Raw genomic sequence first — 26643 nt, 5'->3', positions numbered from 1 at the left:
CAAATTCTGTGGGAGGAGGTAGGTGGTGACTAAGGTATTGCCAGTCCTCTCCCCAGGGACAGGGCCCCACATGGGATGCTGGGTATAAAAAGCAAAAGAAATCTTGGGACCTGCAGCTTCCCCAGGCTCTGACTCCAGCCGTGAGCACCAGACAGGTTGGAGAGGTGGGGACGGATAAAGTGTTCTCTGACTCTCCCACGAAGGTCATCAGAGCTGGCTGCCACATCATGAGAGACTGAACAAGTGGCCAGAAAAGGGTGGAATTTCTTCACAGCTGAGTGCATTTCAGAATGCTGAGGGGCCGAGCTTTGTGCCTCGGACTGGTGGGAAGAGAAGTAACGAGATGAGGAGAGGGACATGGGGACAAGAAAGGTTTTGCGTTCTGCTCTCTTGCTCACTGGCTGAACCCTGAGCTTCTCGCTGACGTCCCAGGCTAGCCCTTGGTCACAGGGCTACTCCAGGGCGGGTGAGGTATTCTGTGCAGGGCTGCCCAACGGCTATCAGCCACCCCTATGGAAACCGCTCCCCTGCCCAGCTATGAGTGTTCGAAGGGACAGGCAGCAGCTGACTGCACAGCGCTTCTGGCTCTGGGCCTGAGAGGTGAATGTTCAGCCCTCCCACCCTTGAGTGCCCTGGAGAGCTGAGCTTTTTTCCCTGTATTACTTTTTTACACACAATGCCCAATTAGAGCCCCTGGAACAAGGAAAGGACCAGGATGGAGAGTTCCAGGATTTGGCTAGAGGTGCCACTTCACCTCTCTGGGTAGAGGATAGGATGGCAGACCCCAGTACAGGGAAGCCACTTAGGATGGGCTTCGCAGAAGAGCTACCCATAGAAATGGAGCCAACAGCTCTAAGATCTATGTAGTTCCCAGGAAGGACCATCACTGCAGGAGAGGAGACGCAGAAAACAAAGACCGAAGAGCATATGTGAACGGAGGCTGTAAGGGAATGGCTAATGTCTTTGCTCTCCTACCTCTCCCAGCTGCCAGCCAGCTAGGAGGCCTTCAGGCCACTGCCTGCACTACCACCCATCCACGGCTCTGCTTACCCACCCCAGGAAGCCACCGTCTGCCCCACTCAGGAAACACTGTGTAAGAGGGAGCAAGCTCCTCCATCCTGTCCCCTCCTGCTTCTCCAGGGGCCTGGCAGGGACAGCACTGAGCCTACAGAGATGCCTCCACCAACCTCCCCCAGCTGGGCCTCAGTACATGAGACCCTACAAGAAGGAAGTCAAAGTGTACCTCAACAAACCCTGGGTCACCTTTGCAGGAGGCAGGAAATCTGGGGTCATGCCCTGAGAAAACAAGGTGACAAGTTCAAAGCAGACCTCTACAATGAGGAGACTTCTCTGTCGTTAATCCCTGGAGCTCCTGCCTTCAGGGCAGAGGAGTCCTTGGGAGGAGGAAGTCACTAACTCTGTGGAGCTCAGCCCTCTATGGAGCTCAGCCAACACTGCCTACCTCCAGCCAGGAGGACCCTCCACCCCAGCAAAGACTTCCTTCCCCGCCCTTCCACCTGAAGCCAAGTTTCTAAAGGTCTTGGGTTGACAATGAAGACCTGCCCCCAGCCCACTCTAGGCCCAGACTGAGTATTCCTGAAGCCAGATTCTTTGCTGCTGTTTATGGCTTGAGATAAACCAAGAATCAGAAAAGAATGTAAACTTGTGTCTCTGATGCCCATCTGTCACCGATTCTGCCTTATCTTTGGAAGGACCCTGGTATTCCAGGCCACACAGGGCCTCTCTGCCCTGGACACCCGGGGCCTGTCATGTGGCCATTTCTGGGGCTGCTGTCCAGCTCCCTCTGAATGTGCTCCAGGGGAGGAATCTGACGCTGTTGGCTTTCTCTATTGGCCTCTCCACCCACTCTCTCCAGGGCCCTGTCACCTGTGGGATCCCGGAGGGGATGGAGCAGTGATGGCCTCAAGCACAAGCTCTCCCCTACATCCCTCTCTGGAGGATGGTGCTACAGCAACCTCCTCTCCTCAAAATGAAGTCCTCTCTTCTTATTCCTCACTCTGACAGGGCTCTTTCCTGCTTTGAGGGTCCCCCTGGGTGTGCACTAGAGAACATGGGTAAACAAATCAGTAAGCCACTCCATCCAGGTTTGCCCCCAAAACAGCACAGACTCATGACTCCAACTAACTTTATTATTGATCCCTAGTCAGGTCTCCCAAAGGGCTTCCCAGCCAGTCACTTCACAGTCTCCTGCAGTCACCATCAAGCAGACTTCTTCCTTGGGAGGCCTTGTCATCACTCTAACCCTTGACAACTTCTGATACCTCTCTCCTGTCATCTGTGTTCCAGTGTCCGTCCAAAGGCCTCAACCAGGAGCTCAAAGCATAGCCACCAGTTTGAAGGTGCCCTCAGGCTTGGCAGGAACCACGTGGACAAAAGTCTTATAGAGCACAGCGCCCTTGGGCAGCCTGGTGACCAGATCTACAGCCTCCGAGTTGCTGGGACTGGGCACGTAGACCTCCTTAGTGTAGCGGACTACCCCCTCCTCCAGGGCATACAGGCACTTCTTCTTTCCCAGCCCCACCTGCAACACACAGACCTAGTCAGCCGGACAGCCAGGTGGTCATCCTGCGGCTTCAGGACAGACTTTTCACAAGGATTCAGGCCTAAGGCTAAAGGGGAGGATTCAAAAAGCTCCATTTCAGGCTTCCTTCCCCAGTGCTTAGTAGTTACTCCATGACAAAGGCAGGACAAGAAAATTCCAACAGTCAATCGTGGTGGTTACTCAGTTCCTTAGGACTGATACCTGGACTCGTGTCTGTGCAGCTAGTCAGAGGCCACAGCGGTCATATCCCCCAACCAGGCCCTGGAAAATGCCTCTAATTACTGCCCTTGAGAGCTTGCTTCAGTTAGGCTTAACACAACACTAGTTTGATATACATTTTCATCTATATGGTGATCTATAAAGTTTAGGCTCAAAGCTATATGGATAATGCATATGCTAATTAAATAATAATAATATCAGTTAATAATTATGTAATACTCACTGTGTGTAACCACTTTTCCAAGCCCTATTATATACATTAACTCATTTAATTCTTACCTTGTAAAGTAGTTACTATTTCTAACCTTGTTTTTCATAATAAATAAATATGAGCAAACAGATTAAATAATTATGTATCATATATGTAGTTTTTTAACCATCCATATTTTAGCTTTTTTCTTTTAGAACTTGAGATTGGATGTATGCACCCAGGCAGTCCAGCATTACTCAATATTTCTCTGATTAAAAGAACAGACTGGTTCAAATCCTAGCACTACTACTTACTGTAGGGTGATCTGGGCAAGTTAACTTACTTCACTATGTCTCAGTTTTTTCATCTGCAAAATGGGGATAAATATTAACTATTCTATGGGATCATCCTGAGGATGAGATGAGTTAGCAATCATAAAGAGCTTAGAACACTGCCCAGGTCAAAACATGTTAACTTTTTAAATTATTGTTATCATTATTTTATTAAGTCCCAAGAGTTAACAGAGCCACATAGTAAATGTCTTAAGTTCTAAAAAGAAAAATAAAGCTACTACAGATACAATCAATTCACATAGAAATCAGCATTTAAAAAATAATTATAGGTTACTATCAGTCTTTCTGTGCCTACTAAAATGCCAAGAAAATAGTAAGAAGGGAGAAGGAAACTGATTACAGAGGAAACAAAACTAATACTTAAATTAATGTAATAATTAAATTAATGTAATGTAATATTTAAATTAATGTAATGTAATTTAAAAAAAAAAGAATATATAGTATAAGCCTGTGTTAAAGACCCTTCCTACCTCAGAAAGTAATACCAACTTACTGAAACTGAAATCCCTGCTTGGTACGGACCCAATTTCTGATTCACACACTAAATTCTATTTTATTAAACTTAAGCTGTCTTTCAGCCATCTAAGAATAACTCTATGTAAAGGAGGAATTCTTAAAAATAAGAGAAAGTGAATAAATTGAAAAGGTTAAAAAAAATATCTTAAATCACTAGAAATCTCCTCTTCTAAGAACTGGAGGTTAGAAAAGACACCCAAGAGAACCAGGCTAATGCTATTACCAAGGCAAAAAAGTGATTTGGTAGTCAGGCAGACCTGGTTCAAATCCCAGCTCTGTCACTTGCCCCCCCACCCCGCGCCCCATTCCCCACCTTTCTAAGTTTCTGGCATCTTACCTGTAAACAAGAGGTGATATCTACCTATCCTAGGTATGGATGAATGGAGATAATGTAGGCCCAGGAATCAACATGACACTTGGCATTTAATAAGCACTCAATTTAAATGCAACTGTTAAAATTACTATGCTTAGGAGCATGGAGAGCTCATTTTAGAGAAGAAAAAGTGAGGCAGGAGGGTACAGAGCAACTCACATGAGCACCTGGGTGCCAGCGGAAGTGGCGCTGTGTTGCAAGGATGTTGCCAGCATGAACGTAGTGACCTAGAAGAAAAGTCCACAAGTGCACTAACTAACTCTGGGCCCCCAGGATGAGGCAGGCACAGCAAACTGGTAAGAAAACATGGCAGCCCTCGCTTTCCTAGCCCAAATGCTGTACACCACCCACTAGGCCTGCCCCTGGATAAGACCGACTCCCAAAAGTCTGACATAAGCAGCTCCCTGTCCCCCACCTGGCAGCCCCCTCTCCTGTCGCATGGCCAAGCTTCCCACTTATCTGCTCTTCCTCAGGCCCCCCACCCCACCTCAGTTCTAATCTGCCTCTTTAATCAGGAGCCAAATGTTCTGGTAAGCAAAATGGAGAGTACAGGGCTGGGCCCTTGCGTGTTTTTCCTGCTCTTCATAGGAACGCCAGGGGTAGCAGGGTAGGTGCTAACTGGGAAGTGGAAACCAAGCCACACCCTCACCCTCCATTTTCTTGATGCCAAAGCGTTTGCCTGGTGACTTTCCACCCAGGTTCTTGGAGCTGCCACCTGTCTTCTTGGATGCATATCTGACAGCAAGAGCTGCAGCCTGAGGGGGGTTCAGCAGGGCTGTAACTGCAGAGAGAACAGAAATGTTGTTCAAACAGGGAGGCTCCCAATCAGACTCTCTTTCTGTCTCAATGGGCCATCTGCTAAGCTGAGAGGTGGCAGTGGGTAGTGGCAGGGGAGATGAGGAAGATACGTGAGCAGAAATGCCACTTGACTGTGTGGGCTTTCAGGGAGTGTCTGAAGTCCTTGGCCTTCTCCCATGACAGGGGACAAGTCATTCCTTGTATTGTCCAGGGTGTAAGCACTGCATGAAATGTGCATGTGTGTGTGTGTGGCTTTGGGTGGGTAAGGGGTTAGGAGAGGGGGGAGGGAATAACATATTAATGGAAAAAAATAAACACCATGTGCCCTAGGTCCTGACACATCCAGTCCTAATGAGGAGAAACAAACACCACAGAAACAGAAGCCCGCAAGCAAGAGGACACCACAGAGCTGCCTGTTTCAGCCTCACTCACCATCATGCCCTCAAGGCTCCATGCACTGTGTAGGGGCCAGACCACAGAGCTGAGCACAGGACACCCAGGGAGAGGCGCCTGCTTTGACCTCACCCACCACTTTCTCAGCCATCCATCCAACCATCCATCCATGGCACACCAGACACTTGTAAACAAAAAGGGCAGCCTTTCTGAGGGAGGCTACCACAGGCTCCTGTCCATTTCAGAAGGCTGGGCCCTTTCTTCATTCGGCAAGCCCACCAAGTACAAGTCCAACCAAGAAGGCTGACACCCTGCCCTTGTTAATCTGATGTCTCCATTTTCATTCCAAAGTGGTCAACGGCATTTATTTTAAAAAGGAAAGGGAACTAAAATTCATACTAACCAGGATGGAAGCCTTGTGCCCCACGTAAAGCCGAGGAATGGCAGTCCCTGCCCTCAGGTCTGCAGATACAGCTATGCTTAGTCAGGGTGATGCCAGGATCTTTAGAGCCTTTGTGGGTCCCTGGAGCCCGTAAATTCAGATTTCCTAAAACCTAGGTTTCTGAAGTTTTAATGAGAACACAGACTAGCTGGGGCAAAGGATCAAAGATAAGGACTTAGAGCACAGCACCAGGATCTCCCTACCTTTAAACACCTATTTATTCATTCATTCACTTTCTTACTAAGGTCAGGAACTAGACTTGCTTTATCTACCTTATCTCATTCACAAACCTTTGCCCTTCACCCTATTTACCATCCTCCTTCTTAAACAATGCTCAAAGGAAATGCAGTTGCTCAAGCAGAAATCAAGGAATCACTGCTGATTCCTTCCCTTTGCTCACCTCACATATCTAGTTCACCAGCAAGTCCTGTGGATTCTAACTCCAAATGGATCTCAAATCCACCCAGTTCCCTCCAAGTTCACTGACAGTACTAACATCTCGGCTAAATCATCTCTCATCAGGGCTACTATTAAAGCTTCCCATCTGGTTTCCTCATTTCCACTGCTATTCCCTTTAAATTCACATAAAAACAAGTTTACTTCTCAAGATGTAAAACTGGGTCAAGTCACTCTCTTGCCTCTCTTACAAAGCCAGGCCTCCTGTCATCCTTTAGGTCTTAACTTACATGTTACCTCCTCAGAGGGCTCCCCTGACCACTCACCTTAAAAAAGAGAAACAGACACATTTTTTCCTTTCTTTCACAGTACTTGTAACAATTTACAACTATTTTATTTATGTGCTTCTTAACTGACTTATCCATTAGAAAGGACCAGCCTTGGGGGAGAGACTACGTCTTTATTTTCTCTGCTGAAATCCTCAACACCTACCACTGTGTCTGGCACAAAGACAGACCTCAGTCTGTTGAACGGACGGATTCGTTTTTTGGGCTCCAATGAGCCTGCGGTAATAACTCATGTTTACAGATGAAGGAACCCAAACAAAGCCAGACAGGAGAAGCGGGGAACTTAAGTCACCAACCGCTAAGGGAGCTGTACTTGCAAGCCAGGCAGGGATGGTCACCTGACCCTCGCCCCAGATGTCATGTGATCGGCGACTGCCGCCCCTCAAGCCTCTTGGACCCCGCACTATCCCCCAACCCTCCCGCCCCCAGGGTCCCCCGCGGGGAACGGCCTCCATCCCCCGGCTCCCGGCAAGGTCTCCATCCCGCCTCCACCCCTCGCCCCGCGACGGCGACGGCGTCCCGCTACCAGCTGTCCGCGTCCTCAGCGTCAGCGCCGCCAACGCCATGCTTGCCGTACGCGCGCTTTCGGTCTCCGAAACCTTCCGTTTCCGCTACGGGAAGATCTACTTCCGGGTCCTACGTGGCGGTTGAAAGAGTGGCGCGAGAAGTTGCTGGTGAGTACAGCCCGGCCTGCGGGCAAGCTGGCAGGCGGGCGAGGTAGGACCTCCCTCTTGAGCTCTGCTCCGTAGCGGCTTCGTGGCCGGGGCGTCCGGGGCCTCTGCTGCGGCGTGTGGACGAGCTGCCTGCCCTGATGCCGGCTGGAAAGGCGTGGAATATGCCTGGCAGGGGCCGGCCTGTCCGATCTCCGTATTCTGCCAGTCAGCAGAGGCCCGGACGGGGACAGGGGTGAGGTCCCTCTCTAGTCGTTAAGCTTACTTTACTGAACTCTTGGTGATTGCTGGGTACTGTACAGAGTGCTGTTGATGCATTAAATTTTTTTTTAAACTCTCATAACCTTGTAGTTATTTTTATTATCCCAAATTTACTGAAAATGAAAGCGAGGCCCCCAGGAGTTACATGGCTCATCCCGGGTCACACAGTGTTAGTGAATATTTGTTCAAAGAGTGACTCTTGTGCACGACCCAGCAACATGTCCTCACAAAAATTTGGACATGGTGTTCATGCAGCATTATTCATAGTGGCCAAAAAATGGAAACAAGCCGAATGTCCACCAAGTGATGAATGGATAAACAAAATGTAGTATATGCATACATTGGAGTATTATTCAGCCATTAAAAGCAATGAAGTGCTGACACGTGTTATAACATAAATGAACCTTGAAAACATGCTAAGTAAAAGAAGCCTTTCACAAAAGAGCACATGCTATGAGTCCATTTATATGAAATACCCAGAATAGGCAGATCCACAGAGACTGAAGATTTATGGTTGCCAGGGGCTGGTGGGGGAAGGGAAATGGATTGACTGCCTAATGGCTGTGGCATTTCTTTTTGGGGTGATGAGAATGTTCTGGAATTAGATGGTAGTGATGGTTATCCAGCCTTGCAAATATACTGAAACATACTGAACTGTACACTTTAAAAGGGTGAATTTTATAGGATGCAAATTATATCTCAATTTTTAATGACTCGGTACTTCCATTTTAAATGCAGAGATCAACAAAGGGGTGGTGTGGAATCTCGCTTCTACTCCATTAAGACTTTTTAATAGTAGCATCCACTTTGTTTATACTTCACCTTGACCTAGAAAGGATTTGAGGAGGGTTCCTGTTAGATTACAGACAAAGCTGTTCTGAGTTCCAGGCTGACCTTGCTGGGACCATGCCCTGTTTCTCTATTTCTCCATTTCTCTGTGTATCATATTTATTTCCATAAAGCTTGGCTGTAGAACACATCTAGTGGACTGAATTCAATGCTACAGTCTGTGTCTTATCTTTTCCTTTTAGGGAATTAATCGGATAGCATTTTTGATGGCTCTAAAGAAGTCATCACTCTCACTGGATTCCAGTGAGAGTGACTCTGAGGAGTTGCCAACATTTGCCTTCCTGAAGAAGGAACCATCTTCAGCAAAGAGGAGGGAGCCTCAGAAAGAGGAGGAGATTGTAGTGGTTGACATCTCAGATTCTGAGGCCTCCTGTCCTCCATCACCAAAATGGAAAGATCCACCACCTGTCCCAGACACAGCTCAAACTGTCTCACAAACAGAGCCAGTTAGGGTGCTAAGCAGTGGAAGTGACGATGAGGAGGAATTTATTCCCCTGGCTGAGAGACTTACTTGTAGATTTTTGACCCACAAGCAGCTGAGCCCTGAGGACTCCAGCTCCCCAGCTAAAAGTGTTTTGGCTCATCAGACTAATGAAGGAGCATCATGTGACTGGCAAAACCAGCCCTTTCCAAGGATCACTTATATTCCCCCCCATGACACCTTAGCAAGGCGTGCATCCAAGTGCAAGGACCCTATGTTAGACCATCCATGCCATCGGCTTCCAGCCTGCCCAACTACCTGCTGTGTCCAGAGCAACAGCTTGACAGTAGCCCAAACAAATGAAGAGGTACCCCCGCCTCAGAAGAGAACCAAGCATAATCAGAAGGTCCAGAAGAGAGACTCCCAGAGATGCCAGCAGCGGGGACTAGCAAGCCAGAAGGAAAGCACCCTGAGGCAACAGGAAGGGAAGAAGAAGGCAGCCCTGGTCAACAGGCTGAAAGCTCAGAGGCCAGAGGAATGCTTAAAGCACATCGTTGTGCTGCTGGATCCAGGTCCTCCAGGCAGCCTTCTTTACCCTGTGCTGTGTGAACTGCTTCCTGGGCCCCACTGACAACCCCTTTCCCCTCTGTTGCAGTGCTCTTACAGATGGAAGGTGGGGGCCAGCTCCTCGGTGCACTGCAGTCCATGGAGTGCTCCTGTGTGATTGAGGCGCAGGCCGTGCCTCGCAGCATCTCCTGGAGGAGAAGGGCTGGGCCCGCTGAGGTAGGGCTTTTCTGGCTGCTGTCTCTCCTCCTCCTGAGAGTCACAGAATAAATATGCTTTTATTCTAAGGGACATATAGCAGTCAGGGCCCCAGCAGGAAAGCAGATGGCACACTCAGGATTTAATAAAGGGACTGTTTTCCAAGGCAGGAGTGGGACACAAGGAAACTACAAGGGACAGCGCAGTACCTCAAGGTAATAATGATGTTAACTCGCTTTCTCCTCCTCAGGGACTGTTGCCATTTCAGATTGGTTAGTTCCCTGTTGTGCCAGCCTGTCCTGTGCATTGTAGGACATTTAGCAGTGTCCCTGGCCTCCACACCCTAGATTTCAGTAGTCCACCTCCGAGTGGACTCCAGATATTGTCAGGCATCCCTTGTGGTGGGGAAAGATCGCCCCTGTTTCTCTCACAGTTATCCTATAAGGAAGGAATTCTCATCCCCACATCACAGGGGGGAAAATGAGAAGTTGGAAAGCCTTGTTAAGGATCACAGCTGAGTGGTGGCGGTGGTGGGTGGGGACTATAACCCAGAGCTCTTCCCACTTGTGCTTTGCTATATTGTGGGACTTGGCTTTTTCTTATTATAGGGACCTAATCAGAAAACTGCACTCTGTAATACTGTACTGCTGTAGGATTGTGGACCACAAGGCGGCCCTGGCTCTGTTTGATTACGCCCTAGTATGGCAAAGAGGTGCTCTCACAGACTGAAGTTTCCCTAGTGGTTCTTTGTCACACAAAACCTGTGTGTTTGTATGGGCTGCTCAGCTCATACTTAGCATCTACCCTCAAAGCCCAAGTTACTTATTTGTTCCAAATCTTTTGGAAGAGTTTCCTTCTCTCTGTCTCCCTGTTCAAAATGCATAGAAATATTGGCAGTTATTTCTCAATCCATTTCAATTCACTAATGTTCTTTTCTTATTCACTGCCTCTGAGACGCAGTACACCAAGGTTGAACAGTTGAGACTGGGAGGGACAGGATCATGGATCACTGTTTCTTGTAACTGTGACTTCATTTCAGAAGAAAAAGGGTAATGCAAAATGGACTAGGCTGATGGGGATGTGTTCATTCACCCAAAAGGCCTGGGTCACTCTCACAGGTGCTGAGCACCTGCTGACCTGCCTCCCTCTGCTGGGTTCCATGTCCTTTGACAGGATGGAGAGGACTGGGTGGAGGAGCCAATGATCCTGGTGTTGCTCTTGGCAGAGGCATTTGTACCTATGATCTACAATTTCAAACAGGTGGGCAGAGCCAGAGGGGTTGGTGCCGAGGCATGGGACAGAGGGATGACTCTAGGGAGCAGGCATTCATGCAGTTTCTGCCCATTTATACAGAGAACTCTGGGCAGCACCGAGGAAGGGAAGGAAACGCTTCAGAGCTTTGTAACTGACATCACGGCAAGGACAGCTGGGAAAGCTGTGTCACTGGTGGTTGTGGATCAGGAGAACTGTTTCAGGTTTGGATTTGTCCTTGAGACTTGGCGTTAAAAGGGGCAGCTCTTGGGCCAACAGGGTTGAATTTATTTATCCCAAATCTAGGTCCCTCTGCAAACTAGTGTCCCTGACCAGCCCTGTGGGACTCTCTGCTCTAAGCTTTGCATACCTCTTCTGCCTGAGCTCAGCCTGGAGGTGTCACTCTTTGATTTCCTCCCCTGCTCCAGTGCTCCGAATCCTCCGAGGAGAAGGAAACAGGGAGTGGCCACCAGAGAACAGGCCAAGGAGAAGAGGAAGGAAAGACAACTAGAGGCCAACACAGCGGCCGGGGTGACCAGGGTAGACATAGAAGAGGTAAGAACTTCTGTTGCCTGAGTCAGCGTGGGTGCCCACTCTCATCTAACCCAATTTGCTGCTGATAAAGAGTAAAATGCCTGCTGGACACTACTTTATGCCTTGGCACTAAGAAGGGGCCAAACAGGGAGCCAAGGGGCTGGGGTGCAGCTTCACTGAACAGGGAGAGGAGAGCAGTTTCAAACTAGTCTCTCTGTGCCCTTCCAGTCCATCCTGCTTTTGGGTTTCTAGGCACTGGTGGATCTGCAGCTACACACAGAAGCCCAGGCTCGAATTGTGCAGAGCTGGAAAGAGCTGGCCGACTTTGCATGCACGTTCACAAAGGCTGTGGCTGAAGCACCCTTCAAGTGAGTGCCCCATCAAGTCCTGGCTCCGTCGCTGGGCCCTGTCCTTTACAGTGGTTCTGGTACCCAAAGATATCCCTTTCCTCTGAACTCTGCTGCTAGTCTGTGGTCACTCAAGCTAGAAGCAGAAGGAGCTGACCTAACCCTGGGCATTCTTGGAAAGAGCCCTCTAGTCCCCTTAAAATGTTCTCCTTTACCTTATGTGTAAGTTTGTGTCCTGCAAGGTGGTACTGGGTCACCAGTGGGCCAAGTTACCAGGACTCACTGTAGATCAGGTTACAATGTAATAAGCCCTTGTCAAACACAATTCTAGCCTAGCTAGCTCAAGGACTATTCATAGCCAGAATTTAAAATTAATGGGACCTCAGAGACAATCCAGTCCAAGTCCCTCATTTTATACCTGAGGGAACCGAGGCCTGGAGAGACCAACTTGTCAAAGTTCCTAGCAAATTAGAACCAGAACCAGACTCCAAATGGCCTGATACTCAGTCCCTTGTGCCTACCCTGTGCACATGGCCTCTCTGATCAATACAACCCTATCTCAATATAAGCAAGGGTCTCATAGTTCTCTGGTACCTTCTCTTTTAATGAAAAGGAATAGATGTTTTAAGAGGAATCATCAACTGGCACTGCTTGGGAACAGTGAGCGTTTAACTAGGCCAGATAGACTATTGTGCCCACCTCTTCTGAGGTCAGTGGAGGAATTATTAGTTAAGGGGACAGGTGCAGCAGAGTAACAAGTGACTCGTAGCTCCTCAACTGTGCTGTTTTCAGAAAGCTCCGAGATCAAACTAGTTTCTCCTTCTGCCTGGAGAGTGACTGGGCTGGAGGGGCAAAGGTGGACCGCTGTGGCAGGGGGCTCGCGCTGGTCTGGAAGAGACAGATTCAGCAGCTGAACCGAGTCAGCCTGGAAATGGCCAGTGCTGTTGTGGACGCCTATCCCTCCCCGCAGCTCCTGATCCAGGTATGCTATTCCAGGCGTCACTGCCTAGTGCACTGTGGCCTTAGTGGGGTACCAGTTTCCAGGACCACACCAGTGAGGGCCCAAGAATACCTTGTATGTCACCAGTGTGGGTCTACTGAGATCAGAGTCAACACTGACCAGGGAGGGAGGATGGGTTCTTACCCCCCAACCCTTATTCATGAGGAATGGCTGTGTATGGTGTGGTATTAACAGGTCATTTACCATTTTCAGGCTTATAAGCGGTGTATTTCTGAGCAAGAACGCCAGAATTTGCTCGCAGACATACAGGTGCGCCGTGGAGAAGGTGTGACAGCCACCTCCCGCCGTATTGGGCCAGAGCTGTCCAGGCGCATCTACCTTCAGATGACAGCTTTGCAGCCAGATCTCTCTTTAGACACTGCAGACTGATGCCAGCCCTCAGGGACAAGGATGAAAAGCTGGAGATTTCCACCTCCCCCACCTGGAAGCATGACTGCAACGCAGGGATTGAAAACGTCACCCGCAGCACAGGCCTGGGTCCTGCCTACAGCAGGCTTTCGTGGGCGTCACTATTTGCAGTTATCTCCGTACCTGTCGACGTAGGGGTGAAGGCTGAGGTGCTTGCATTTGTGCTCACGGGCATTTAACATTCCTCTCCTAGCTGCCATGCAGAACCCCCTACCCCAGCCAGCCCTCAGAACACAAAGGAACAAAGACAGACCACTCAGACACGTATTTAATAACAGGAGAAATCCAAAAGAACCTCAGCATCAAATCTCGAGGTCATGAGTGAACTGCCCTTGGTGAGCTGCTCGACAGGACTGAGTGGGCCCCAGCCTTCCCCCACCCACTGAAGCTGCCTCCCCCAGCCAGGGAACGGGGTCTGGTCACTGTGCTGACTGCTGTATGCTCTTAATCTCATTTTATGTACTATGTGTTTAGTTTCAGTGAAGCATATACGCCAACGGCTCTGGAGCTTGGAGGAAGACTAAAGGAATGTGTAGTGATTCTGAGTGAGGTGTGGGCCTGCGCGGCAGAGCTGTCCTTGAGGGAGAACAAGTCCTCTCTTCCACTGTCAGGACAGTTGTGTGTCAGTCCTATCCAAATGGGCCACTAGTGCTGAAAAGCTGGATCCCGTTCTGACTGAACATGGCAGGTTCTTGCTCTCCCTGGGGAGAGGCAAAGAGCTCGCAATCCGGAGTTTTCTAAGAATGAGCACCATGACATGGCCATTTCTGATCCCTCCGTCCAGCTGTTGTGAAAAGAGGCAAAGGAGGCCACAGAGCAAGAAAATGCTTAACCTGGCAGATGAGAACAGACAGCTCCCCCCTTATTTGTGCTAGTCCTTAATGTGTCACTTTTAAACTCCACGATGCTACTTGTTTCCCTTCGTTGTATACATGTAGTGATGTCTACAGTCAAAACAGTTCTACACCTCATTGTCTATGAAGCTTGAGTTTCCAGATTGCTCTGAGGTATTTAATCACACCAGTTACTTAACAGAGCTGTCACAGACAGTGTGGCTTTGCAAGGGTCCACCTTGTTTACTGGCAGTCAGGGAGTTCATGCTCTCAAACTGACGCCAGGAGCCTGGACCATCCCCGTTTTATAGAAACCACATAAGCTGCGGCAGGACTTCGCAGGAGCTGCCCAAGACCCTCGTAGCTATGAGATTTGTTTGTGAGTCATAAATCTGTTTCCCAGGAAAGAGTCTATACTCCAGCCAAGAGATACACAATTCTAGTGTAAGTTTTGTTTTCTCAGGACATTATAAAGGAGGCAAAATGATGGAAAGGAAAGGAAGGACACCAGGGTGGAAATCCAGTTCTGCCTCAAACTGAGAGACTGCAGGCAAGTCATGGAAGGCCTCAGTTTCCCCATCTACAAGTGTTATATTGGACTGGATGGTCTTGAAGTCCCTTTCACAGCCTGAGATTTTGTATGATCATTTAAAATACCTGAAATGTCTGAGGTCCTTAAAAATAGGTATGTCCCTCCCCCCCAAATTTAGGCTAGATTTGCTGAGTATAGTGTTCCCCTTAGTCCCCAATAACACACTGCCTCCTGATCTGCCCTGGCTCCCCAGGGAGGAATGAAAAAAAGGGTCTGTGACATACAAAAGTATAAATGGAGTGACAGCTGACCTTTAGTAGAAATGAGTCTTGCCTTTACACAGCTTCGTATAACAACTAGAAAAGGCTGTTTTTTCCTCTCCCCACCTCAAGCCTATTCTTTTAAGCATGCAGGTTACTGTCCCTACCTCTTACTTCTCCCTATTCAACCAGGGAACCCTGACTGAGGAACAAGGAGGTCTTACAAAGAGGAGGTCTAAAGTACCAAATGGCAGCCATTTGATGATGGCAGGTAGGTCTGACACTAAAAACAGGTTGTGTCCAGCAGAACCCAATTCCATAGGAATCCAAGCTCCAAGGCTGGGAGGCAGCAGGTGATGAGGACAAGCTCACTGCTGAGAATCGGTCTGCAGGACCCACCGGAGGATGTCATGGCTGCGCAGGCCCCGGACCGCATTGTCATAGATGGTGTTCACGCTGGTGCAGAGGGGCTGCTGCTGCAGCTCTGTCACCCGACAAGCAACCAGCCCGCCAGCTGCACACAGCAGCAGCAGCAGCAGCAGCTTCAGCACAGCCCAGGACCGGGTGTGTTTCCGGGGGGGCGGCTTACGGGGCCGAGAGCCGGACTTGGATTCTGGAGGGACAAAGTCATGGGAGACAAAAGGTCCAGTCAGTCTGAGGAGACCCACACTCTACCAATCAATGCTCGTCTCCTCTGTGCAGATCCACTTACACCCCTGTTCTGCTGAAAACTCCCCAGGCCCTGAGGAGAAAACGGTTTTAAGAATGTCTGAGCTCTTAAAAATGTTGCTATGCAGAGACTAAAACACAAACTCCTTCTCCCTTGGATCTTGAGGAGTAGATTCAAAACTGGACTCATTCTGCCTCACATAGCGCATAGTCCCAAGGGTCCTAAGTTCTCCTTCATAACATGGCGATGATCTGGGCCCCTCGGGATCAAGGGAGGTGCTCACCAGGAAGCATCTAGCATGGATAGAGCGTCTCCCATTTGGGGAAACAGGTTTGAAATGTATTAATACTGTTAATGTCATTATTATTATATAAGATGCATATAAAAAGAAAGCCTGGAAAACGGTGCACCATATTGGTAACAACGGCTGCTGCTGGGAATCGGGGGGTTACAGGCAATCGCCATTTCCTGATATATACAGAAATTATTTGCAATGAACAAATGTATGTATAATTAGAAAAAAAATTGGCTTGGGGACTTTTAGGCAACATTTTAAAAAACTTGACTGAGCACCCACAGGCCAAGAACTACATGATTCTGTCAAGTAGCTTTTTTCACTTCCTATCACTACCCTATAAGGAGGTATGATCCTCATTTACACAGAGGAAACAAAAAGGTGTGAGGGGGTGACTTGCTCAAGGCCAGTGGGGATGAGCAGGGTCAGGTACAGGCCTCCACTCCCTACAGAGCTTCTTCCCTGCTCAAGCGCCTCTCCCTCAGGGGTCCCTTTTGGCCCAGAGGATACATGGTCCTCCCTCATCCGTGGATCCACACCACTACACAAATCCAACAGGACATATTCAGGTAAAACACTAGTGGGTATTTTTTATACAACATGGTTCCCTGAACACAGATTAAATGATTCCCCTGGTGCTCACCAAAGAGGGTGACCTGGTCCAACTTGTAAAGAAAATCTCAGGCAGTGCAGGTGGTACCGAGATGGCACCACACACTCAAAGCCCAGTACACCTCATGGGTGACATCAGGGACTTTTTCTTTCTTTCTTTTTTTAATAGAGAGACTGGGGATTGAACCCAGGACTTCCTGCATGCTAGGCACGCACTCTACCAGAGCTATACCCTCCCCACCTGACATCAGGGACTTTTAAGAGTAATGTGAACATATGCAGTCTTCACCATTCTGGGTGACTTCAGACTATAACCCTTACAAAAAGGGCAACACCCTGTTCTGGGAATGTTCTAAGCCACATCTGACCCAAACATCTGCACATAAGCATGTGACACTGGGGAAACAAACCAGCCAGGGCACTTGGAGGGTCCCCTGCTCCCTGCAAGCAGACCCTCCAAGTTACTCCCAGGCCTTAGAGTATATTGCATCTGACAAGGTTTACAAGCTCATTCTCTCACTCGCTCATCTATCCTGAAAACACAGGCAAGTCCCCCCACTGCACCCCTGCTGGAACCCTGCAACTGAGAGGAAAACGTACTCGGGGCCTGGTTTGTTTCCTTCTTAGGTTTCTTCTCCTGCTCCCGCTTGGCTGCTTTGAGGGCGTCGTACTCCTTTCTCCGGCGCTCCTTCTCTTCCGCCTTCTCCCGCTTCCGCAGCTCCCGCTCCTGAGCCTCCTTAGCTCGCTGCTTGGCCTCCCACTTCTTCTCGGCCTCTACGAGAAAGGAGATCCAAAAGTGGCTTCTCCCACAGACCTCCAGCTTGCTTTCCCAAGTGATTAAAAGTGTGGATTCAGGCTCTTTCCCTTATGCCGTGGCTCACATAAGGTGTATTAGAAGGCAATCTCAGGGAAGTAAGCCCTCCCTAAAATACAATAAGCTGCTCTCAGGGTTTATCGAATGGATCCTTATTAAGGGGTTCCTAGCCACAAGCAGCAGAGATTAGGGGGATGTAACTAGCAGGGAATAAGAAAGGCGGAGGTGATGAATCTGGTGCTCCTTTAGAATTAGGTACTGATTCAGAAGACACAGCCATTGACAGCCTTGCACAACGCCAACTATGAAGAGAAGAAATAATGGAGGTGTTGATTCCTGTCTTCGCAAGCTTCAGAAAGGAACGTGGCATGGAGAGGGCTAGCAGGAAGAAAACTGAGCACTCAGTTCGGGGTTAGAGAGGATGGAAATGTTCTCCTGAAAAAGCAAGACTAACACTTTGTCAGAGGGTGCTCTCTCGACTCCAACTTGGGAGCCTATGTCACACTCAGATTTACTTCACAGCCCAAGTATGTTTACACAGTAGCCAACTTACAAATTACTGGGTTCCAAAAATGCATTTCCAAATTAGTTATCTGGAAGGCTGCATTTTTCCAAAGCCAGAATGCCACAAATGGTGGTTACATGTCCTTTTAGGGCTCAAAAGCCTCTTTGAACTATCCTGTAGCTGAAAAGTAGCACTCTTAGTACTGTAGCTTTCCACTGCTTCTCTACAGACAAACAAGCTCCAAGTTCCAGCTGGGCACCGAGAATGCCAAGAACACACTCCATGCAGCCTCGGGACGACACGTGCCATCCAGAAGCAAAAGCAGCAGCGGTCAGAGTAAACACGGGCGGTACAGCAGCCACGTGTGTACAGGGATGGTCATGAGGTTCCGATCTCAGGGTCCGCCTGTGATCAGTACTGTGTATGTCCCTCCAAGCACAGGAGTCCTCCAGTAGGCAGGCTCAGAAGTCAGCCAGCTGGCCGACATAGCGCCTGCTGTGTGCCAGGCCTTGTTCTAAGTGCCTGAGATACGGCAGTGAAAAAAAGTCAGGCTGCAGTGCCTAAATCGTCTGCCTTCTCGAGGAGGAGACAAACAATAAATAAAGTGAACAAAGAAAGACAGTGATGTGAGCCATCGAGGAAATAACTGAGGATATGACAGTGACAGATGCACTGGCCATTCTAGTCTGGGTGGTTGTGAAAGGGTTAAGGTTAACCTAAGGCAACATATGAGCAGAGACAGGAGGGACTACACGAAGCTGAAGCCGGAAGCCAGGGAAAGGAAACCAAGCAAAGCCCCTAAGATGAGACTGTGCTTGGTGTGTTCAGGCTCGTGTGGCTCAAGTCGACTGCATCCTCTCACTGGTGTGTGGAGTGAGGCCAGAGAAGCAAACAGGTGTGTGCCACAGTGGCCTTGTCAGCCATGTGACTGAGTTTGAATTTCATTCTAAGTTCAGTCGGAAGCCATGAGAGGGTTTTAAGCAAATGGCAGCAGAACTGACTTATGTTTTAAAAAGACCTCCCTGGCTGTTGTGTGGAAAATGGCTTTGTGGAGAGGGCACAGGTGTGGAGCCAGGACATTGTGCTAGGAGGTCCTGTGGCAGTCCATGAGGTGGTGGCCCTGAGGAGCCACTGCTGACAGGTGGGATGGGAGAGAATCAGAAGAAAGGAATCGTGGACAGCTTTCCAATTTCAGGACTGAGTAACCACAGGGATGGTGATTTCTCATTACTGGGGAACACAGGGAGATGCTGAAGAGGACCCGGCTTAGCCATGTTTAATTTGAGATACTTATTAACCCTCCCAGCAGGCAGAAAGACAAGCAGTTGACTCTGACCGCAGGGCCAGTGAGGAAGCCAGGCCTGGAGAGAGATCTGTCAAAGATGATGTCGTCTCTTACCACACTGTTCCCCACTGCTCAGCATGGCTCCTCTGCTGGCTCCGAGCTCCAGAAGCTGACGGCCAGTTGGCTGGGATAAGGACCCGGCAGAGACCAGAAAAGGGATGGCTACCTACCTCGGTCTATTTCCAGCCGCCGCTGCCTCTCTCGTTCCTGATCCACCTGCACGGCCTTCATGTGCTGTAACACCTGCAAAGGGAGAGGAGGGCGCTAGACTCAAAGAGTCATTTTCCCCTGGGGGAGTCTCAAAAAAAGAGACTGCTTTATTCAGGAGCCCAGATCACCAGAGGCCCTGGAAGCAGGGCGGAGCTAATGGAATCTATCTTTGTATCTTCACTGTTCCAACCTTAGCTGGATAAGAGTCATATGCGCGCGGTTCAGGGCTGTCAGGAAAGAAGTCTGTGAAACACAATGCCAACTGGAACCTGCAAGAGTCCTGCCGTTTACAATCACTTCATGTAAGCCCCCCAGCAACTTTCTGTGATGAGCAGGGACAGCACTTATTCTGAGACACTTCCCTGACATTCCCCTCCTCTGGCTGCCTCAGCCCCCACCCCCTCCGGGGGAGTTTTCTTATCCATCTCAGTCCTAGACTGTGTGTTCCCTCGGGGTAGGGACTACTGCCATTATAGCTCTGTAGAGGAACACTGGGCTTAGCTAATTACAAGTACTCAATACAGGTGTGATGAACAATGGACTGGATTCCCATTTTAAAAATAAGAAAACTGAGGCTCTGATGTCACAGCTAGAGAGCAGCACAGCTGAGAGGGCAGGTCTCCTGAGTTCTTAGGCCAAAGCTTGTCCCTCTTATTTCTAGGGCACAGCGGCAGAACTCCAAGAGAAAGGCATTATGTGTGCTTAATAAACACTGTTGCTTTTTTACCTTATCTTCTTGACTGCATTAGTAAGATAAGAAAACCTTAAGTATTCTAAATTAAGACAGCAAGTTGTCTTAACTGTCTCTTTCACTGTTGTACTAGACAACCTGCAGGACAGACGTATATTCAAATGCAATTATTTTACTTTGTGGAAACTTCAGATATGCATACATCTATCATATGAGGGCTCGGGAGTTGGCCTACAAAAGCTGCTCCCCCTGAGAGCCTAGTTTAAAGCCACAAGGAACCATGTCCTGAGTAACCCAGGACCTGCACCTGCTGGCACCTCTCCAAAGGGTTAAGGTAACTAACAAATGGCAGCTCAACAAGGAGCTGCAGGATCTGGAGGAAGGCCCAGCGCGGTGGAGAGGCAGCCCAAGTTCCAAGTCCCTGCCTCATGCTGATCTCTGAATTTTAAATAAGCACCAACCATTCAGTTGATTTTAGCGGGTAAAAGCTGGCTAAATGAAGAGCTGGAACATTTAAGAGCCGCCCTTTTAGCTTGGATACAATACATCAGGAGTTAAGTTTTCTGAAAACACAGCAAATTCAGAAATGGGAGTGGCTCTTCTAGATGAGCTGTGAGCTTCTGGAGGGGAGATCTTGTCTACCTATTCCAGTCCATAGCACGTAGTAGGCACTGCTGAACTAACAAATTTATTTTTAAAAGGTGCTAAGGTATTTTATTATGCGCCGAGCTGATCCGTTACTATGCATCCACAGGGTCAGGGCTGGTGAGATGTAAACTAACTCCTGGAGACAAGTGACCTCATTCTGACTGGCCCACGTCACGTGCTTCAAGGTGCAGCAGGAGACAGCTCTGGGCAGCGGTGCTGGGAGCATGGCTGACTCACCACTTTCACAGTGCACTCTGCTCCCTGGAGCTTTGCCTGGAAGGTATATGTGAATGCCAAAGACCTCTGCACTCAATAAAAGTTATTTTTGTAAGTCAAACACTGGAATATCAGCAACTTCACATGGTTCAACATACTATTAGTTGAATGAACAAGGGCTAAATGAAAGGTGCTGTGCACTGAAGTCTCTCACATCAGAAGTAGGGGAGTCATACCCACTTCCCAGGGTTACGAGGATTATGAGATGAAACGTGCAGAGCAAGCGCGACAGAGGAAGAGTCCGTGGTAGCTGCTGTCAGTCTTCAGAACAGACATTACTCTGAAAGCACCAAGTTTTCCAAACAAGATTTCACTGATCACTTGTACAGTTCTAGCCTTGGGCAAACTGTTGTCTTGGCTTCTTGGATGCACTGACCTTGTGCTGGGTTTCTGGTAACAGTGGATGTTACAGATGTTGAGATTATGTAAGCAGCCCTGAGCTAATGATGGGCACTATGCCCATCTCTCAGAACCTCTAGCCATAGTCATTTGTTCCCTTCAGCGTTAGAACAGATTGCTGCTTCTTTGGCTGAGTGCCAGATGACTTATTTGGCTTTGTTTAGGGGTGTTGTGAACCAAAAAGACTTAACTTTAAATGCTAGAAACAATTCTTAAGAAACAGTATAAATCATCTTCAATGTTACTGGTGATGTTTGCTTTCCAGGCTGCCAGTTAGTTGCTTCCTCCAGATGATGTGACTAAAACCAAATGCCAGATCTGTCCAGGATATGTCTGCTTACAGGTATAAACTTAACAAATATTAACACCTTCATTATCAAAATTCCTACAATAACCATGAAGAAGAAAGGTCACAGCCCCCAACCCTCTTGTTCCATACAGACAACTGTCAACAGTGCAATGTTGGATCACGCAAGGTCCTGGTTTCTTAAGCACGGAAGTACCACAGTAGAAGAGACAACAGTATTATTCCATTACTTGTAAAGTAAACAGAAACAAAGGTGCCCTTGCTTGACAGGCTCAGAGATTTGTGCCTCAATCATCACACAGTTGCAGATGCCCTAGGAGGGAAAACCAAGAGGCGGCAGAGGCAAGTCCCAGGGGACTGTGTGAAGGAGCCACCTGCTTACCTTGTTGGCACACTGCTTACACTGCTTCTCATCCAAGCAATCCCCTGCCACCTTGGCCAGGACAGGATCCAGGGGGTTATCCTTCAGGTCCAGCCACTTCAGGCTCTAAAGAGATGGGCGGAGAGGCTGGTAAGCCCAAGTGCACGTAAAGAGCCCTTCAAAGTGGAACCAAATGAGCAGGAAGAAAGCCCCTCTGTGTTCCAGCTGCAGGGAAAGCCATCTGAGGGTGTGGTAACAGGTGACATTTCTGGCAGCCTTTCTCACAGCCACGCTCTCTCAGTCCCCAAGCCCTCTGCCACACCTGGCCATGAAACATTGGTTCAGTCGTTACCTTGAGCTGAGCGAAGCTGACAGGCAGGGTGACCAGCCTGTTGTTGAGGAGGTCCAGGTGCTGGAGGTTGACCAGTCGGCCAAAGTCCACTGGCAGCTGCCGCAGCTTGTTCTTACTCAGGTCCAGCTTCACCAGGTGCGTGAGGCCGCAGAAGTCCGCCTAGGACCCAAAGAGAGAAGACCTAAGCCTTGGGCTCACACACTGTGATGTAAGCGTCCAGAAGCCCCCAAGTCAGAGAGCACCTCTGAGCAAACCCCGACTCTACCTTTTACCAGCTATTCCACCTCAAATAAAAATAGGGATGTGCAGCCTTGCTCCTGGTAAGTGGTGAGATGTGTATGCAAAAGGGCATAGCTTGAACTAGGCAGAGAGAAGGTGTGGTTTCCCTCTCCCTCGGACCTATCCTCCATGCTGCCCCCGGAGTGACTCCGTCCTCCCACAGCACCCTACATTCACCTTCCGTGGAAGCTGTCAAAACATGGTGCTACCATCCACTTTCCCCAGAAGATCAAGCGCCCTTTGAGTTCCCAGTGTTATTCTTCCTTTATTTTTTGGAGCACCTATGATATGGTAGTCCCGCAAAACTCAAGGAGTGGTCTTTGACTGACTGGGCCCATCCCACCTATATCCTGGCTCTTCTTTAGCACAGTTCAAAACATCCCTTTTGTCATTAAGCCTTTGCTCAGCACCCATCTGCAGTGATGCTCCAACCTCAGCTAATGAAGCGCTATGTGTGTTCTCTGGGGGCCTGTGGATCTGCACTGCAGAGGAAGGCAAGACAACTGAACACTCAGACTGAAAAGTGCACTTAGGGGTGTCCAGTGACAATCTGACAAAGTGTATAGCAGGGGTCAGGGTCAGGCTGCAAGGAACTGCTACCCGTCTTTAACTGGAGACAAAATACTTCCTGGAAAAAGTGGGATCTCAGATGCTTTCTCCCAAGAAATGGAAAATGGTTCTTTTGTTTTTGCTTTTTTGTTTTGTTTTTCAGGAGGGGAGGTAATTAGGTGTATTTATTTTTTTAGTGGTGGTGCTAGGGATTGAACCCAAGACCTTATGCATGCTAGGCATGGCATGCACTCTACCACTGAGCTATACCTTCTCCCCCTACAAATGGTTCTTGATGAGCTGCAGGAAGATGCTATAAACAATAAGTGAGGCTCAGAAGAATGTTGAGACAGAAATGAACTAATGAGCCAATGAAGAAACCGCCAACTTCTGAGATTTGATCCCTGAGCCAGAGCCCAACAGAGTATGGCAAGGAGTGATGAGGCCAGACTAATGGATGGAAAAGGCAACAAGGACAACAAACTTAGGCCTGACAGTGAAGGAGCACTGCCACGGAGAGACCAGCCATTGCCCAGAGAGGCTGAGGGACTGAATGATTCCTGTGTTATCACAGCTGAAGCAAAAGGAGAACTGGGAGAAGTCGCAAAAGAAAAATCAAAAGGACTAGATCGGACATGCTAAACAAAACGTATCTTAAATAATTCAAGTACTGGGAGGATAATGATACGGCAGTCCCGCAAAACCATGCTTTTTCCCATACTCCATCAGAAGATGCACAAGGAGGCTGTTCAGAAACAGCTTTCTCTCTGGAATACAGAGCAACTTAAAAAATGGTCTTTAGCCTCCTCTATTGTAATAGGGAGATAAATTATTTTTCAAAGGAATAAAATAGGCAGAAAAAAAGATGAGACCAATAAGTGTCTAAGCCAGCATCCTGCTGACTTTAGTTTTCTGGGACCTGGCTTTCCCAATGTTCTAAAGAATGAGGCCTTTCTTCCCCTCCCACTAAGACAAACCACCTCCCTCTAACCCAAACTCACTCCAATCTAGTGGTGGCCTGCCTGCAGGTCTATCCTGAAATTATGCCTTTGACACAACTCCCCCAAACAGGAAAGAGAAGCACTGTGGCTCTAGAAGGAATTGTGCTTGCTTGCCAGTCTTACCGGTAGAGTTGTCAGTTTATTGCAGGACAGATCCAGGATGGTGGCCTTTGGGAGGGCAGCCTAGGAAAGGGAATGGGAACAAAATGTCAGATCAACACATGGAATGATTCAGTAACATCTGAGTTTCTGGAGAAAGCTCTCACAATTAGAAAAGGCCTTAAAAAAAAAAAAAAAAAAAAAAAGCTCTAAAGTATAATATTCCTGGAGACAGGAAAGAAAAAATGAGCCAGTCAACCACGACCCAGAGAAGAATGCAAAGAGTAGAGACTTGGCTGTGGAACATTCAAGAAAGGAAAACAGATTCTTAGGAATTCTCCATAGCACATTTAAGTTCTCTCTAGCATCACTCCTTATTAGGTTTTAGGGCAGGGACTGTGTCTGACATGGCTTTGTGATTTCCATAGTCCCCATTCAGTGCCTTCTAGGCACTCAATATATCCGTTGGCTGATTCATGACTGAATGAGTGAGTAAATGAGTGAATGCAGAGTGAACACAAGACCCTCATAGCCCACCTCTACTTCCCCCATGGGATTTGGGCTGGAGAGGCTCAGCAAGACTGACCCTTCTGTCTCCCAGGGGCAATGCTGACCAGATGCCTAGAGAAATGTTTTCAAATAGCAGTCCTAGGGCCTGGCTGAAACATGGTTGGCCATCTTCCTGGGGTGGGGAAGAAAGCAAATATTCAGTTAAGGACACTGGACCAACCTGCACTTTCCAACGGTCAGGAAGTCCCCAAAATTAAGTTTGACCACCTAAAAAAGTTTGAGGTTTTACAGTGGGAAGAACACTGGTAATAGCTACATGCCTCAGCATTTGTCTGCCAAGTAGTCTACATTACAATCTTATCTAATCCTCCCAACAACCCTGTGAGATGGAACAATCATCACTATTTTATAAGTGAAGAAATCTAGACATAAAGGTTAACTAGCCGGCCAGGGGCACCCAATTCATAAATCAGCAATGGAGCTGGTTTATGAATTGGGAATCCTGTTCGAACCTCCATGCTACACAACCAAGAAGGGAAGACTGGGCCAAGTGCCAAAGGTAAATGTAATTCGTTAAAGGCAGTGAGGGAAGTGCAGGTTATCCAAAGTGAGGCTACTGTGGGGGGTGCGGGACCAGGTGGGCAAAGGAGGGATTTAGGGTCTAACTCCACTTTGGCAACATACTCCTAATGTCCCTGGGGCCTCAGGCCTGTATCCCGGTTGCGGGTGTGGGAGTAGGTGGATGGAGGGATAGGTGCAGGATTCACACCTGTTTCACAGTTAGGGAGAGACTTTGCCAATCAAGCAGTGAGATTTCACATTCTTCAAGGAAGGACGCCTCAGGGCTGGGGCAGTGAGCTTCCTAAATTGCTTCCTGGGATTGCTGGCTTCCTAGAAAAGCCAGGTTCTGGGCCACACCCAGGTCTACCTGGAGGCCTTCTTGGACAGTCATTCATTCATTTCTTCATTCATTCTCCGAATACACAGTAACTGCTCCGTGGGGGCCTACTTTGGGTCCTGCACAGAGCTGAGCGCGGTGAAAGCCCTTGAAATGAGGGCAGATCACGCCTGACCCGTAAAAAGCCCATGGCCGGACAAGCAGCTCCTCCCCATCTTCTGGAACTGCGCCAAAGTGACACGTGTACTTCCCAGAAAGAACACTGGGGCCGGACGCGGCCTCTCCAAGGGCTTAGTCCCATTCCCCCGACCTTGTTTTAAGTTATGGAAACTGAGGCAAGGAAAAGGAGGAGACCCACGCAGGGGCCAGCGCCAACCGCGGGTGGGCGCCTGGGCCTCGCGGGACTATACTGACCAGCTCCTTGACTGGGACCTCATTCAGGTCGCTGAGGCTCAGGTCTAGCTCATTGCCGTCCAGCTTGTCGCGGAGGTTCCCGCCCTTGCTACCGGTCTTGGTCATGGTGACGCCGGCCGAACGGGTCCCGGCTCCGGGGCTCCGACTGGCAGGAGAAGGGCTGAGAAGCCGCTCGTCGGCTCGGCGAACTCGCACTCAACCGACAACGCTTGCGTCCTCTGCCGCCGCAAATGCGAGACCGCCGCTACCCGTCCGCCCACCGGCTTTACTCCGAGCTCCGCGCCCCGCTCCCACCGGTGCCGCCGCGACGACGACCACTTCCGTGTCCACGTCACCTTCCGCGGCCACTGAGACGAGCCGGGCCAGAGCGGCCCGAGCGTGTGCGGGGGCGCCCTCTGGCGCCCAGGACAGCGCACTGCTGTTGTCGCCACTGCCAGGGGCGTGGGGTTACGGCTCTGAGTTCCGGTATCCCGCGGAGCAGCCGCGTTCCCCCGTGACCGCGAAGACAGCTGTCGCTGGCAGCACCAGGAGGCGAAAAGACTAGGGGCCAGAAGACCAGAACTCGCATCCAAAACTGACCTTATTTGATCTCCCATTCCCCTGGATTAGGAGCAGAAACTGGGTGCCCTTCAAAATTGCTCTCCGTCCTCTGTTTAACAATCCTGAAA

General features: G+C 49.0%; 3 protein-coding genes across 3 annotated transcripts; 1 reads left to right on the top strand and 2 right to left on the bottom strand.

Annotated features, from left to right (window-relative positions):
• Positions 1-2129: 2129 nt before the first annotated feature.
• On the bottom strand, positions 2130-7217 carry MRPL27 (mitochondrial ribosomal protein L27). Its single transcript, XM_031469621.2, has 4 exons — positions 7117-7217; positions 4864-4995; positions 4374-4441; positions 2130-2542 (listed from the first exon to the last, which is right to left on the bottom strand). The coding sequence occupies exons 1-4, from the start codon at positions 7154-7156 to the stop codon at positions 2336-2338; spliced, it is 447 nt and encodes a 148-aa protein (XP_031325481.1). The 5' UTR covers positions 7157-7217; the 3' UTR covers positions 2130-2335.
• EME1 (essential meiotic structure-specific endonuclease 1) lies at positions 7218-13654 on the top strand. The gene is made up of 9 exons (XM_010990306.3): positions 7218-7264; positions 8554-9364; positions 9448-9575; positions 10728-10814; positions 10908-11029; positions 11234-11360; positions 11592-11707; positions 12479-12668; positions 12900-13654. Exons 2-9 carry the CDS (start codon positions 8578-8580, stop codon positions 13074-13076), a joined length of 1734 nt encoding a protein of 577 aa, XP_010988608.1. The 5' UTR covers positions 7218-7264; positions 8554-8577; the 3' UTR covers positions 13077-13654.
• Positions 13366-26310, bottom strand: LRRC59 (leucine rich repeat containing 59). Its single transcript, XM_010990307.3, has 7 exons — positions 25976-26310; positions 24178-24237; positions 22226-22384; positions 21895-21999; positions 19152-19224; positions 16918-17091; positions 13366-15353 (listed from the first exon to the last, which is right to left on the bottom strand). Exons 1-7 carry the CDS (start codon positions 26078-26080, stop codon positions 15109-15111), a joined length of 921 nt encoding a protein of 306 aa, XP_010988609.1. The 5' UTR covers positions 26081-26310; the 3' UTR covers positions 13366-15108.
• Between the last annotated feature and the right edge of the window lie 333 nt (positions 26311-26643).

This window comes from Camelus dromedarius, chromosome 16, assembly GCF_036321535.1.
Source record: "Camelus dromedarius isolate mCamDro1 chromosome 16, mCamDro1.pat, whole genome shotgun sequence".
Classification (NCBI taxonomy): Eukaryota; Metazoa; Chordata; class Mammalia; order Artiodactyla; family Camelidae; genus Camelus; species Camelus dromedarius.
The sequence above is the reverse complement of the archived record's forward strand: the minus strand, read 5'-3'. Positions and strand labels throughout refer to the sequence as shown.

Coding starts and splice junctions, on each gene's coding strand:
- LRRC59 (XM_010990307.3), bottom strand. CDS start 26,080: ATGACCAAGACCGGTAGCAAGGGCGGGAACCTCCGCGACAAGCTGGAC. Junction 24,238..25,975: donor AGGTCCCAGTCAAGGAGCTG/GTCAGTATAGTC, acceptor TCCCTTTCCTAG/GCTGCCCTCCCAAAGGCCAC. Junction 17,092..19,151: donor GCGGCTGGAAATAGACCGAG/GTAGGTAGCCAT, acceptor CCTTTCTCGTAG/AGGCCGAGAAGAAGTGGGAG.
- EME1 (XM_010990306.3), top strand. CDS start 8,578: ATGGCTCTAAAGAAGTCATCACTCTCACTGGATTCCAGTGAGAGTGAC. Junction 10,815..10,907: donor TGATCTACAATTTCAAACAG/GTGGGCAGAGCC, acceptor CCATTTATACAG/AGAACTCTGGGCAGCACCGA. Junction 11,361..11,591: donor CCAGGGTAGACATAGAAGAG/GTAAGAACTTCT, acceptor TTGGGTTTCTAG/GCACTGGTGGATCTGCAGCT.
- MRPL27 (XM_031469621.2), bottom strand. CDS start 7,156: ATGGCGTTGGCGGCGCTGACGCTGAGGACGCGGACAGCTG. Junction 4,442..4,863: donor TGGCATCAAGAAAATGGAGG/GTGAGGGTGTGG, acceptor CTTTTCTTCTAG/GTCACTACGTTCATGCTGGC. Junction 2,543..4,373: donor GCTGGCACCCAGGTGCTCAT/GTGAGTTGCTCT, acceptor TGTGTGTTGCAG/GTGGGGCTGGGAAAGAAGAA.